This window comes from Siphateles boraxobius, unplaced genomic scaffold (genome assembly GCF_051911475.1).
Source record: "Siphateles boraxobius isolate OS27281-9 unplaced genomic scaffold, OSU_SipBor_1 7, whole genome shotgun sequence".
In the NCBI taxonomy this organism is placed as follows: Eukaryota; Metazoa; Chordata; class Actinopteri; order Cypriniformes; family Leuciscidae; genus Siphateles; species Siphateles boraxobius.
Window position 1 is genome coordinate 13,846,349 of NW_027509197.1, and position 16,152 is coordinate 13,862,500.

The 16,152-nt window shown below is 37.7% G+C and overlaps 1 protein-coding gene across 1 annotated transcript in view; it reads right to left on the bottom strand.

The window, feature by feature from the left end:
• The window catches only part of wnt6b (wingless-type MMTV integration site family, member 6b), a 34,941-nt gene extending 19,959 nt beyond the window's left edge, over window positions 1-14,982 (bottom strand). Inside the window, exons 1-2 of the mRNA XM_077216946.1 lie at window positions 14,313-14,982; window positions 8,658-8,878 (exon numbers count right to left, since the gene is read on the bottom strand). Coding sequence (XP_077073061.1) covers window positions 8,658-8,878; window positions 14,313-14,392 — 301 coding nt within the window. The 5' untranslated portion in view covers window positions 14,393-14,982. The remainder of the gene's footprint in view (window positions 1-8,657; window positions 8,879-14,312) is intronic.
• Between the last annotated feature and the right edge of the window lie 1,170 nt (window positions 14,983-16,152).

A 16,152-nucleotide genomic window follows, 5' to 3' on the forward strand; every position in this document is an offset into this window, starting at 1 on the left:
ACTCTCTGGATTTAATTCTTTTGTACATTTCTGTCATTTCTGGGCTGTATAAATATTGCACAAAGGCGAAGAACTCAAAAAAATAGTCTTTAATACAATAATTCCATAAAATACAGAGCAGAATCACGGGGGAAACACATCCACTACACTAAGACGGTACAGGACAAAGAACCAAGGAGACTCAAGCTTATATGCAAACAGGGTAATGAATGTAGAAACAGAACAGGTGTGGGGAACTAATTAACAACCATAGAAACAAACCAGTGGCGGGAAAATGAGAACAAAGGAAACAGGAACTAGAATAAAACCAAAACAGAACATACATGTGACACATACATTACAGATCCTCCAATACTCTGAATACTGATATATATACATACAGTCATGGTCAGAATTAATGGCACCCCTGGTAAATATGATCAAATCTGGCTGTAAAAAGTAAATTTTTTCATCGTTTATCCTTTTGATCTTTCATTCAAAAAATTGCCAAAAATCGAACCTTTCATTGAAGTAAAATATTTGAAAGTGTAGGGGAAATCACATTATGAAATAAATGTTTTTCTCCAAAATACGTTGGCCACAATTATTGGAACCCTTTTATTAAATACTTTTTGCAATCTCCTTTTTTTTAAGATAACAGCTCTGAGTTTTCTCCTATAATGTCTGATGAGTTTGGAGAACTCCTGACAGGAGATCAGAGACCATTCATCCATACAGAATCTCTCCAGATCCTGTAGATTCCCAGATCCATGTTGGTGCTTCTCCTCTTCAGGTGACTCAACTCATCAGGTCAGGGAACTGGGACGGTCATGGCAGAAGCTTAATTTTGTGCTCTGTAACACATTTTTGTGTTGATTTTGGTATTTGTTTTGGATCGTTGTCCAGATGGAAGATCCAAACATGGCCCATTATAAGATTTCTAGTAGAAGCAGTCAGGTTTTGATTTTTTATCTGTTGATATTTGATAGAATCCACGATGCCATGTATCTGAACAAGAAGTCCATGACCTCCAGCAGAAAAATATGCCCACAACATTAAAGATCCAACGGAACATTAAATTGTACACATGGGGTACTTTTTTATCCTTGTGTGCACCAAACCCATCCAGCGTGTTTGCTGCCAAAAAGCTCTTTTTTTAGTTTCATCTAAACACAGAACCCTGTGCCGTTTAAAGTTCCAGTCATTCTGACAACTGAATATGCTGGAGTTTGTTTTTGGACGAGCGAGGAGGATTTTTCTTGAAACCCTCCCAAACAACATGTGGTGATGTAGGGGTTGTTTGATTTTTTTAAATAGGCTTTCTGACCCCAAGACTCAAGTAATCCTTGAAGAGTCTCTGGCCCCTCAAACTCTCCTCCTCACCGTGCATTAAGGCAATATAGACACACGTCCTCTTCCTGGCAGATTCATAATATCTTTAGTTGATTGTAATCTTAGTTATTGCCCTGAACGTCAAAATGGGGATTTTAAATTATTTAGCTATTTTCTTACAGCCACTTTCTATTTTGTGATGCTCAACAACCTTTTGATGCACATCAGAACTATATTCTTTGGTTTTACTCATTGTGATGGATGAATACGGGAATTTGGCTTTTGTGTTTCCTCATATTTAAACTCCTGTAAAACAAGAAGTCATAGCTAGACAGTTTCATGTTCCTAGTCAGCCTGGTGTGCTAAAATAAGGTAAACATTAATGTGAATATACTTCCAGGATATTTTACTCGTAAAAAATTCTAGGGGTACCAATAATTGTGGCCAAGGTGTTTTGGAGAAAAACATTTATTTCATAATGTAATTTCCCCCCCACTTTCAATTCTTTTACTTCAATGAAAGGTAAGATTTTTGGCAATTTGTAGAATGAAAGATCAAAAGGATAAACTATGCAGATTTAGTTTTACAGCCAGTTTTGATCATATTTACCAGTGGTGCCATTAATTCTGACCATGACTGTATATATATATATATATATATATATATATATATATATATATATATATCAGTTTTCAGAGTATTGGAGGTTCTGTAATGTATGTGTCACATGTATGTTCTGTTTTTTTTTTCTAGTTCCTGTTTCCTTTGTTCTCATTTTCCCGCCACTGGTTTGTAGCCCCTACAGGATTTCATAATAAATAATGATCACGAACAAATACTTCTTATGTACCGGTTCTGTGATTCAAAAGACTGTGGAATTCAGAGGTTACTGCTTAGAATGAGGAATCCATCAGTAAATCCATGAAAGTGCATCCTTGCTTCAATGAAGCCATTAATCTTCTGTTACTTCTTAAGCCACCAAGAAAGCAAACATATTTATCTGTATACCTCACAATCATGTTCATCATTTGATCCTGTTAATCCTCATTTTATCAGCATTGTCATGGTAATGCAATGAAATTGTTACAGTTAGTTGGACTATGACAAGAAAAGTAAATAATGTTAACTGAAAGAGATTTTGGAAAAATGAGATCTCACTGTTGGCGGAGCTACCTAACATGCACAATAGAAATAAAAAACAATTGGACCAATGTCGTGTAACTCATGCACTGCTGGTTTTCATGATATTTCATGAATATCAGATATGAATTTTTAGAAATAATAATTCCATGTAAAATCTTTAAAATGAATATTTAAACCATTATAATTATTACTGTACAAATGTCACTTATGACGCTCAATGGACAGACTCCTGTGATAATGCTGGCTTGTGGGAACATTTTACTCTGCAGAAGCAACTATCTTATTAAATATGTTAGAGCAGAGCAGATCGAGAATGCTTACAATCATAATTATAATTACCATTACTTTCAAAAATTCCTGATATATTTCCAGATTTTCCATGTTCATTGGAACCCTGATATTACCTCAGCCTTCATGAATGTCAAACATATCATGATCAAACAATATTTTGTAAACACTGTATCATCCAGCATTTAAACTACTACAAAGACTAAATTCGCCCCTTTGGATCCACACTATCTAATCCAATACATTCATAAGACAGGGGTTGTCATGACAGACAGAGGGTAAAAAGTCTCTTGATTTCACCTCCCTCTCTTATTTTTTCCTCCAAGACACAAATTCCAAACAAATTTTGTGCAGCTGTCTATGCCCAGGCCTGCCTAGGAAAGAGAGAGAGAGAGAGAACATAATGCCAGAAGGGGCATCTGTGAGAATTAGCAAATATTTTTTTAATACTCAATCTTTGAGTCAATGAAGCATGGGGCTGCAGGATGAAAAGAGATGCAGAGAAGGCTGGGCCCCTCCAGCGGCTCTAACAGTGCTGACTAGCGGGAATCATTTTGATTGATTTATTTTGCCACCATGTGCTGCCTGCATGCAGCGAGGGTTGAGAAAATCTAATGCTGTGCAAATCTCGCATACCTGGGATCCACTTTTATCAACTGAAAGCAACCGAAGCAACACACACATGCTTGTGGATAATATGTGTAATTCTCAGGCCATTCTCAGGGTCCACATGAAGCGCAACATATACCACCTTTCAAGCGAACTTAGAACGCCATTCAGGGTTTGAAAATTCGCTTTCACACTAACAAACTGAATTGATCTCTGACGTCAAATGGACTGTCTCAGCCCTCAAATATGTCCAATACAGTTACTCTTGAGTGCACAAGGAATCCATTTAAAACGGGACTGACTGTCCCTTTAAATGATAACACATATTCATGCAGTCCGTCATGCTGAGTGCAGCAGCCTCTGACCTGTTCCAGCAGTGGGGTTGGAAATAAAGTGAATGCCAAGCTACAGTGTGTTTTGTGCTTAAGTTTGTAGCATACATTACAGGTTTGAAATGGGATTATATAGAAAAAAGAGAGTTTAGAGTTTTAATGCTGGAAAAAATGCTTTGCCTCCGGGTTTGGAGATGCACTGTAGCATTGTTATCTAATATATAATCTTACTTCTGATCTTTTTCTCTGCCTCTTTCTCTCTCTCCCTGCCCTTTTCTTGAATGCTTGCATGCTCACGAGTTCAAATGTGAGTTCACGATCACTACTATCGGAATACTGAACACATCTGCTGAACAAATGGCTGATGTGAGGATCTTATTTCTGATAGTAAAATTTGAGAGAAACTCTGAGTCCCATTACAGAATACAAGAGGGATCATGCACCTACTGTATGGCACAATCTCACAAGATTAGATGTGATTAATGAAAAAAGAAAATGTTTTGATGACTTGCTTATACTTTATGTAAAAAGGCATTCATTGAGACTCAGATTTAAATTTCGGCCTATTTTTATATACTGTATATGTATCCTACTATTTTTTTTTTTTTACAGAAAATAATACTTTTATTTAACAAGGATGCATTAAATTGATCAATAGTGACATTAAATATTTTTTTAAATATTTTTTACAAAAATGTCTATTTCAAATAAATGAAATGAACATTCTATTCATCAAAGAATCCTGATTTTTTTTTTATTACAGTTTCCATAAAAATATTAAGCAGCACAACTGTTTCAACATCACCAAATCAGCATATTAAAATGATTTCTGAAGGATCATGTGACACTGAAGACTGGAGTAATGGCTGTTGAAAATTCAGCTTTGCCATCACAGGGATAAATTTAATTTTAAAATAGTTATTGTACTGTTTTTACTGTACTTTTGAAAACATCTAACCAACCCCAAACTTTTGAAAGGTAGAGTATATCATAGGCTTCAAACTATTGTTCATGTATATACACAATTGAAAAATAAAAATACAAAAATATATTTGAAATACATTAATTTAATGTTAAGTATACTATAAATACATTTACATATTACATACTTGATATATGCTGCAACTGTATTTTTGGTATACTTAATTGATATACTTAAATTCTGCTAAATTGGAATTTAATTTTATACTTGATGTACTTTAGATATCCAGAAATAGTCCAACTGATATACTTAAGTATATTTGATTGTGCTAAAGTGGAACTATTGCAAGTATACTTTAGGTATACTTTAAATATCTTGCATTTAAAGACAGATATATAGAAATCATCCTATCCTTACTAATAGTGATATTGAACATTTTAGGCTTAATATTAAGAAATGTGCATTGTGCAATAAAGAAGTACTCCAAATAAATTAAATCTTTTATATCCGTAAGTATCAAGTGATATGTTAGTAAATATGTCAATGGATTTGTAATATACTTAGTATGAAAGAAATGTATTTTATATCCATTTCGGTATAGGCTTTTTTCACTAGGGTATAAAATACATTAAAAAAATTAAAAAAACTGGTCTCTCTCTCTCTCTCTCTCTCTCTCTCTCTCTCTCTCTCTCTCTCTCTCTCTCTCTCTCTCTCTCTCTCTCTCTCTCTCTCTATATATATATATATATATATATATATATATAAATATACATATAGATTATGTGTTTGGAAATTTCAGTTATATTTTAGACTCCATGCTACCATTTGTGCCATAAAATAAAATATAATTTGAATTCAAATGCTTGTTTCCATTCTGAGACCTGAACCTGAAAAGATTTCATTGACCTCTGTACATCATACAATTCATGATACCATACACTCATTGACACAGACAAGCAACAAGAGGTCTTGACAGCAAAAATAATGAGGCACATTCCTGAGGTGACAGGGCAAAATACGCACACACAGTGTCCTTATCATTTCTGGGGTTTCTAATTGGAATCGCATATTGTCTCTGAGCGATTTTAACGACTTCATTACAACCTCAGAGACAACATGTAAGAGCAGCCGGCAGCATTTCCAGCAAATTCTGGCATTAGAATGCCGCTCCCTTGGGCCAAGAAAACAAGCTCTGGTTTACATGTTTGAATAGGGGAAGAAAATAGCCCCCAGTTATTTAGCAATGGAAGAAATATGTGAGACACTTTGTACAACCCTATCGCACGGTGCAGGAAGTGAACCTGCCTTAGCAGAACTCTCATGACACGTGGTCATTAGAGCAGATTCTCATGGTAATTGTGGTAAATGCATGAAAACCGAAGAGCACTTAAGCTTCACCTATAGACACAGAGGAATTTATGATTAATTTCCATTTTGCGAGGCAGTCTCCAATGCTCAGTCTAAAATGGGCTGATGCAGACAGAGGAATCATGTTGCAATCCGTGTGTGAACACGTCCACACTGGAGGCCAAACCGTGAACTATCAGCTCCAGACCTGGATATGACAAGCCTGCATCTCTCTACATCACTGTGATATGGGTATGTCTGAAGAGAAAACTTAAGTCAAATTAGGCACAGCATTTTCTGACCATCCTAATCTCATAGTATGTTGAGCCAAAATAGTGCCCTCTACTGGTGGCAACCAATGAAACTGTTTAAAAAAGAAAAGGTGGGCAACATGCAGCATACAATTCATACTGACATATCCTTTAATGATTTGCTCATGTCAGAAAAGATGGTTGCAAAAACTGTATTATACAAGAATGCTGTCTGTTGTTCTAAGAATACCAGCATGCAATTTTACGTTTAAAAGACATGTATTAGCCATCCAAACACAGCCCTGACATTTAGGCTAAAGCAAGGTAAATTTAAGTGAAATCAGTAAAAATTTAATAGATGTCTAACCATAGCCCAAGAATAGACGCACATGTCAAAGAAATGAAACCAAACACCTTGTAATCACCGTTGTCTTTGCTTACATGATGGAATATCATACATCTTTTTGGGCAAAAAAATTAGATGTAACCAAATTCAAGGTTATTTTGGCTAGAAGTGGGTTACTCATAGCTGGACTATATCGGGTGTTAATATATAGTTAATTATAGTTAACCTAGACGGTGAAATGACGACTATTGCTTGCTGGGATGTGTTAATTTTTGGGACAATTTACAAATTTAAAATAAAGTTCTCGTAAACTGTGGCCTGAACTACCAGATGCATTAAGGCTGTGTTGTGCCTATTATGTATCAAACCACCTCTTAATCGGATTGCTAACCATCTCGAATGTATCTTGGAAAGAATTTACACTCGCCCTTTAGGTTGTTCATCAGATCTTTAAAAGAAAGCGTTTACAAAATATTAGATAATGACAGACATTTTAGACTGTTGTGGGGTAAAATAATGGCCACTACTGAACAAGTTATCAAACGTGAGAAGGGAGGAGTTGAACCCTGAGTGGACGGCCTAATAATTGTAGAGGTTACATAAGTTTATTACTCTTCAAAGGACTGAAAGATGTGGCAGATCAATGATCATGCAATTTGAGGATCGTTTTTAAAGAGCAATTTAACACAGAAGAAGAGCAATGAGGTAAACCGGACACAACAGCTGTCCTTGTTCTCTTATGAACTTGGATCAAACATGCTGAAAAGAGGGCATGGGTCTCAGGGCCAGAGTTCATGCCCTCAAAGAGATGTCGCTGACACAAAATCAAGGCACAGATTGATTAAAGGGGACCTATTATGCCCCTTTTCACAAGATGTAAAATAAGTCTCTGATGTCCCCAGAGTGTGTATGTGAAGTTTTAACTCAATAACCCAACAGATAATTTTCTACAGCATGTTTAAATTGTCACTTTTTGAGGCTCAGAAAAACGCACCTTTTTAGTGTGTATCCCTTTAAATGCAAATGAGCAGCTGCTGCCGGCCCAGAGGGTGGAGCTCCACGAGCTCACAGGACCCGTGTCAGGACAATCTCTCTTCTCACGGAATGATAATATCAAAACATATACTCTCAATAGCAGTGTTCATTTCGACCCGGAGTCGGACGATAATGCCCACAGAGCCAGATAATATATGCTGTATGGAGACTGAACAGGTATAGTCTAGATTAATTACGGTTATAACTTGTTTTTCCATCTTTCTTTTATCCACTATTAGTACAGGCATGTTGTAGCGGACCGCGTCCGAATGTTGTAAAAATATACTGATGAGTTCAATGAAGTTTATTGTACATTACACAAAAGATGAAGCGTCAATTTCAATCTAGAAAATCACTGTAAGAGCTGAATAAACACTGTAACGTTATAAGAAGTCCGCATTAAAGTATTATCCATAAACTCTCTCCCTCTCCCTTTCATTATTATCATCATATACACAGCGAAGTACAAAAAACGCTCGTTACAACTAACAGTAAACTAATATTATACACACCTTTTCAGGGAGTGCTTAATAAACTGGTAAACTGTATATCCGTGAAACAACTCCTATGAACTGTAATAAAGTGCGCGCTCTCACTTTCATTACTCCTATGATCAATAATGTTAGGCCTATCAGTCCAGTAAATAAATAGAGCTATGTGGATTAATACATCCAGCTACACAACACCGACAACGCTTGGGAGACATTCTCGTCAGTGCAGCAATGGCGGATGTGTACAACTCTCAACTCGCTGTGAACTCGATCAAGGCGGTTCTATGTTAGAATGGCAGTGTCTGTCAACACTCGTGGGCGGGGCCTGTGGCTTTAGTGACGTCACTAAAGCCACATTCTGAAAACAGGTCGTTGGGAGACACTGCTTATGATTTATGGGGATTTAAAAAAAAGGAGGGGATGGATTTTTTATCACTGCTGGGGGGTTGTGTACACACACTGCCATCACACATTTATGTCCAAACACCATGCACAAGTGAATTTTGCATAATAGGTACCCTTTAATTTAGGTGGATAACCTGGGAGAGAGGATTCTTTCACTATGTCAGGACAAATGCTCACCTTGCTGGAGGATTTTGCCAAAGTACTTGTTCTGGCTGGTACAGTTCCAGCGACGAAAGCGGAACTGGTATTGGCATTCTCGCACGCCCAGCTTGGCACCCTTGGCGACTTCGTTGACGATCTCCGGCTGTGTCTGGCAGAGCTCGGCCTGCTTGCCCGCTAGACGTTTGGTCTTCCTGCAGATGCTATTCGGGTCCATGACCAAGGGACTCCCCACTGCCCTGAAACCAACAAAGCTTCATCAGATGACTCATCTGAACTACATAAGGTTTCACAAGATAAAGTGCAGTTATCTTCTCAAACCGCACGGCACTCAAACCACTTTAAATGATGTAAAGTATTATAAATTTAATGTTCTGTTGCTTTACTGCAAGGTTCAGGTTAAGGTCTGAGCAGATCCTCATTCATTTAGGCTTTTCATGGTTTTTATGCATACTCATTGTTCCTTGCAGATGACAAAGAAAATAAACAGAAAAAAGACAACTACTAGAGGCAGACACACTATAATGTCAGCGGTAATCGTATTACCCCTTTGAACATAAACAGATAACATTTAAAGCAAAAAAGCTACATCTTAATTGCTGGGTTTTATCAAAAGTGATGACAGACGTGTGTTTACACTTGAATCAATTGTTTATTTCAACTGCTAATGGGAGAAGAGGCCTCAGGTCCAAAGCGTGGAGCGGTCTGCCAGAGCTTCCCGTGACAGTCGCTATGACGTAATGTAAGAACGGCACAATCCTTCGGTTCTTTCTTTTTAATAACTCTCGCCGTATTAGAGTGAAGTTCAGGGTCTGTGATCCGTGCAGCTGAAGTCGGTTTTTATCATTACGTTGCCATCTGGGGGAGCAGAGCTCTGTGCGAATACCTCATTGCTTTTCATTCACCCCAGTCAAGGCTAATCTTTCAGACTAATAACATTCATCTGCCGTGCGAGTTTGTTTTAAAAAGTCAAACCAACGCTCTTGCCAGTCGTCTTCCATGGCGGTCTGATAAGAAATATGAGAGGGGAGATAGCAGGATTTACAAGTGATGCATCCCATCTTGATAGGCCTAATATTTAATTTACATATGACCACTCAACAGAAGTCTTTGGACATGGAGCAGCGTGAGCGTGTTTTGCCGTGATATATGCCTACAGCATACAATTATGACAAAATAATTAATTAACTGTTTTCCCCTCACTGTATTAGTAAGATGTCATTGTGTCATTCTTAACATCACGTACAATATGAGCCAGTCAATGTTTATCTAATTGTAAATGCTTGTACTGTATTTGTTTTAGTGGTTTAATGTGAGGATTATTCTAATTATGTGTGGCCAAATGCGATACATGTTAAAACAACAACAACAACAACAAAATAATACATTTTGATTGGCAGTTTTAAAGGTAAAATGATTTAGTTTGTTTTTCTTTTGAATTACTTGTGTCTCTCAAATCCGTGAGATTCAGACTATTGCAGTTTGATTTGACTATTACAGTTTGACTTAAACCATGTATTATGTTGCTGTTCCTAATTAAGTCACAGGCCAGTTGGCACACACTACTCACCAATGTCAATTTTTACTTGTATTCGGCGCCTGAAGAGAATTTTGGACTCTGCCTATTGCAAAAATTTGCAGGAGATGATGAATTTTAGTTAACGCTAAACACTATCACTATGCATTAATATGAATAGCACTTCTGTAAAGCCATAACTGCAGTTTTTATACATCACAAATACCTGGTGTTTTTTTTTTTTTACAATAATTGACATATCTCTTTATACATATAGATACATTCTGTGTGAAATGTTATTTTGCATGTGAAAATCAATATCAATATTGATTTTCACATGTAAAATAGCATTCAGTTAATTAAGAGTAATGCATTGTTTCAAATCAATGTGGCCCATGTATAAAGTCTCTATAATTAAGAATGCATTTTAATTATTAAGTGATGACATATTTGATTATATTTATTCACTATAATACTAAAATGACAGTATAACAATTACTCCCTTTAAAAAAATAATAATAATTAAATTAAAAATTCTTGTTAAAGTTAAAAATTTGATTTCAATTAGATTTTGACAGTCTAGAAGCTCAGTAAGCTCAGTAAGCTGCATTAATTCCTCTATTATATCTCACAGATCTCGATCTGCACAAGCAGATGCAATGTTCTCCGCTGCAGTCTCTGATTATCTACAAACTTGTGAGTTTCTCAGCGCCAGGATCACTGCTCAAATAATGGAACCACATTTTACAGCAGGAGGTGTAGACTCGTAAAAGAGCAGACAGTGTTGGAGCGACTCTCTCTTTCCAAGTCCCGTTTCACTGTCAGAAGGGGCGAGGCAAAGCGTTGGCTTATAAAGGAAAGCTTGAATATCACAAAAGTGACACTGGGTCTGGGATGCATATGTGGTCACATTATGGCTTGGGTGATATAGAGATGAAGATATTCGTCTGCGTCTGATGAACCATCCCTTCCCTGGCTGCTGGCTCTAATAGAAACCAGCCACGACCATGGCCTAAAACATTACAATAGACAAAGGAACATGCCTGCAAAAAGAGTCAATCTGGACATGATGATCACTTCAGCAATTTCTTATACAGCGATTCACTTTAGGATTTTAATAGGGGATGTTGATCCGAGGTCAGCACGTAAGGCTGGTATCTAAGCAGAGGAAGACCACATGCCCTTGATGATCAACCATCATCTTCATGGCTTTATTCAAAGCCACTCTTTCCTCCTTCTCCTTTATCTGTATGTGATAAGCGAGAGATGGGGCCTAACCATAACATGGAAAAGGATGTACCCAACTTGTGCAATCAGGAATATCCAAAAACAGCCACACCGTGATGTATGAGAGAGATAATATAGAGGGGGAATGGAGGGGGAACTGTGATTAAGAGAAGTTATCCAAATAATCAGTGTGAACATACACATGCACATTTATCTTTTCATAGACCCGTCACCCTCTGTGCCTGTTGAGACCTCAGGTTACATTATGAATTGCGCGGTTACAGATAAGTCTCTTCTTTTTTCACTTTGTGAAAGAGCGAAATGCATCCCTACTTAATCCCCCAAGTATGCTGGATATGAAGTTAGTCACGACAGGGCTGGAACTGCACAGAGTGGCTTGGGTTCACTTCTGTGGCGCATGGCGCAGAGCCATGGCACAGTCTCGTCTTGGAGTGCGCCACTAAATCATGCGAGTGGAACCACGGCGCTGCGCAACTCCATCACCACGACGCTGTCCGTCACACACAGATGGGACAGACCTGAAAAACGGGAGAGCGGCAGACACATGCTCTGAGGTGAAACACTGTAAGTGCGGCCAAACGGGCCAAGCAGCTGTCATCCAATCGTTATCTGATCCATCTCTCAAGGCCGCTTGATTGGATATCTCTCCATTCTCCAAATGAGATTCGCTTCTCCCAGACTGAACATCTTAGAAGAGACTGTGCAGTCTGGGACACACTCACATATATTTGTTAGGTCCAATAGGAGATTTGCGAGTGGATAAAAAAAAAAGGAAGTTCTGTCAGTATTTACTCAACCTCATTTCGTTCTAAACCTGTATGACTTTCTTTCTTCTGAGAAACACAAAAGAAGATATTTTGAAAAAAGAAAAAAGAAAAAGTTCAAACAATGAAAGTCGGATGGAGTGGAGTCCAATGTTGTTGTTTTAGACCCCATCGACTTTTATTGTATTGACAAAAACGGTTAAAACTTTCTTCTTTTTTTCACAGAAAGTCAGGTTTGGAACAACATGACGGTGAGTGAAAAATTACAGAATTGTCACTTTTTCAGTAAACTATCCATTTAACACAGATGTTCTCAATCAGAAGGTGCGGAAAATTATTTAAATTAAGTGAAATTAAATATTGTAACTTAATAAAAATGCTAAAATACACAAAGGCAAGGTGTAAGCGAAATATACATTTTAATATTTTTTGCTACATTTAATTATTATTCTTATGATCTTTTTTTATTGGACTTCAAGTCAAAAAAGTTTAAGAGATTGAGAACACTGTTTGAACAGAATTAAGAGTGTGAAGGAACAGATTGGGTTGAGGTCACACGGGCATTAAAATGCACAAAAACATTGACTGAGAGTGGACTCACAGACATAAAAGCGAGAGGGTATGGCGCGTGCACAGGCACACCTGTCCGACAGACTCCTGGCGGGCTGCCAGCACATGACCCCGAAGACTCCAGAGGAGGTGAGGCTTCCCATCGCTTCCTCAAGCACTCAGCTCTCAGCCCCGCAGATCAGAGCACAATCAGAGTCCTGAGAGCCAGTTTATCTGCCTCCGTTTCATCTCCTCTCAGCCTCAGCATGTGAATGGCACGCTGTCTGTCAGAGACCCTCGGCACAGCCCAGCACCAGACGAGAGGTTTGTGATGGCATGCGTCATGCCCCAAAGAAAGCATCATTGTCTTTGCAAACTTTTTTAGACATCCAGGTGTATGAAGAAGTGTGTGTGTGTGTGTGTGTGTGTGTGTGTGTGTGTGTGTGTGTGTGTGTGTGTGTGTGTGTGTGTGTGTGTGTGTGTGTGTTTGCGTGAGACATGTGCGGAGAGCATGAGGTGCAGCTGACTTTGCATAAGGTACAAATTTGAACATCCAAAGTTAAACAACACCCGTTAAAGGTAATGTGTCACTTTGGATTGTCTGTGTTTATCAAACAATCTCCCTCTTGTCAAACTCATGCATTTCAGAGTGTTAAGGGAAGGAGTAGTTTATGATGACACCCACAGCCCGGAGGTCCAGCTAAAATTCCAACTCTGACCTGATGTGTCTATCTCTGAAACAGAGTACAGCTTAACCCTTAGTAAACCCACACAAATAAAAAGCTATGATCAACAACTTTTATGGTATCACAGTACATTTCTCTGAATAGATTCATAACGTAGGCAATTCACTTTTTTAAAGTGACCTACTGATCCACCGTTTTTTTCTTCAGAAATTCAATTAATGTTCTTTTAACTAAACAAGCACTTACACAAATGTTATATATAATCTGTGCAATTAATTGCTGTGAATAACTCATTCTTCTTAACATTTTTTCATTTTGTGGAATGGAATTCTCAATGGAAAAGTAATTTGTATTTTAGAAGTGAATAGTTTTCATAGAGCATGCCGTAAAATAAGGCACCAAATCATAGACAATATTGTGTAAAGAAATGCTGTAGGCTAATCAGCAAAACTGCACCACATGCACTCTTAGCAATAAAGGTTAAACAGAAAACGAATGTTTTAAAGCCTAATATCACAAAAGAACCTTAATAAGTTCAACGAATAGCTTAGTTCTTTATAAAACAATCTATATCTTACTGCATTTAAAAACCAATACACTGATCTGAAGACCTTAAAGTTTTTAACCTCCAGAAAACCATACAACCCACTCAGGAATACAACAAGAAGTTTCCTGATAAGAAGAGGGATTTTTGCTGAACCAGAGCACCATTTATTAAGAGTGCCTAGGGATGTTTCTTTAAAAAATAATTATGCGATAACCCGGAACGAAAAGTGTTGTCATATTTTTCTATTCGATAATCTCTACACTATAACGTTGAAGTTTCCCTAATCACACTGATCGAACTTTAAATATGTAGCTTGCTGGAATTTCTAGAGGAAATTGAGCGCGCGCCTGAGATTTTACTTACCACCAGAGCCCGATGATGTTGACTGGACAAAGCAGGATAAAGAAGAGAGCAAGTTGTGTTCTTGAAAGTGGAATCGTCATGGTCAAATGGCTTTCGAAGGACAAAAGTGTACGTCTGATGTTGAAGAACTAGTCCAGAGATGAAAACGGCTTGTCCTGAGCGAAGGTTTGGTAATATCTGAGAAGATTCAGCACCCCTGGATAATACACTTCCAAGAAGCACATCATCGGGAGAGGACGGTCGCAAAATCCGCTTGGAGAGTCGTCAGCATCTTCATTATTACTTCTTGCAGATCTTCATCCATCAAAACCAGATAAATTGAGGAGAATTCCAGGCAGAAGTGCACTTAGATTAGGTTAATAGAATGTAGTCAAACCTCTCGAACTACTAAAATGCCAGAAATTTTAAAAAAGCGTTTCCATTTGGTATGTAAAATATTCAGTTTTTCTTCTGAAGAGCAAAGCTGTTTACTTGAGTGCCATGTGCTGAACCTGCGTGCGCGCGCCCTTCTGCGAGTGCTCCAGATCTCATCCTGATCCAAACAGGTAGACGTCTAGGCATTTCGTGCTCCTCTCGTCATACTTTTTTCCTGCCTTTAGCTGGGGACCTTTTTTCTTCGTGGTGTAAGAAATTCAGAGCTCATTACCCACTCAGTGACGTCGCCAGGGTCTCGAGTTAGGAATCTTGTCATACAGGAAAAAACGGTTCTGATCTACAGTTTTTGGAGGATCAGGTAGTATAGCTACACAACCATTGCTGTAAAACGGTTTATTTTTTGACAACTTTGCAGGCAGATTTTGAAATTTAAACCAGATGAGAATCAATCTGAAAAAGGAATGGACCTGTTTAAATAAATAATTTAAAAAAAATAAAAAATATAATATTGACATACATTATAATTGGTAAACAAACTATGTATAGGCCTACACTCTTTTTAATGAATGTAAAAAAATATATGATAATTTGGTATGGATGCTTCATTTAATAGAAATAAATTACTATCTCTGATAAGAAATCATGTTTGATTCAGCTTTGGTCCAGACAGGGTGAGCAATGGTGACACACTTTATTCCAGTATTACATTACTGAGAAATGAACACACTTGTGCTCAGGTATCTAGTAACTTTCCCAATTCACTCCAAGTGATTTAGCCTTGCCGTCTTCCTTCTTCAGAAACATTATCACATATTTTAAGATTTATTTTGTTGTAGAAAGAAAATCCAACAATTCTCAAATTCCTTTCAGCTTGTGCTTTTACATTCCAGCCCCCCCCCCCCCATTGTTTAAATAATAGTTTATGAACATATCAAATCATATTAAAAAAAACGGTCATATTTAGCCTTTAGTGCATTTAAAACAAAGCCATAAATCTCACACATTTGGCCTGTAATAGCTGTCCTCTCATCTATCATCTGCGAAGATCTGTATTATCACCCTCATTAACTGTCCTCCCAATGTAATTTGTGGCTCTCAAGACAGTTCTTCATTGTGATGTTGTCTTCATTTGCCGTGCACGCTCTACCTCATCCATTCGATGGCCAGGGGGTCCTGAACTGAAATCCAAGACCTCCCTGCTCTTTTGAAGTCTCACTTTACTATTGGTTACAGTGATGAACTGCATCACATACAGGTAAAATCAAAGATGGAAGCTCTGTTTTTTGTTTTCATATCTTGTTTGAGATAGCTGGGAGCAGAAAGGAGATGTGATAGACTGTTTATCTGTTATTTCAGGGTCAGATCTTTTAGATTTTCACTCTTTGTTTTCCCTCCAGCTTCAAAGCAGCAAATATGGAACAGTTTTGTCTGAGGTGCAGGTGTGTTGTAGCTCAATTTATCATTA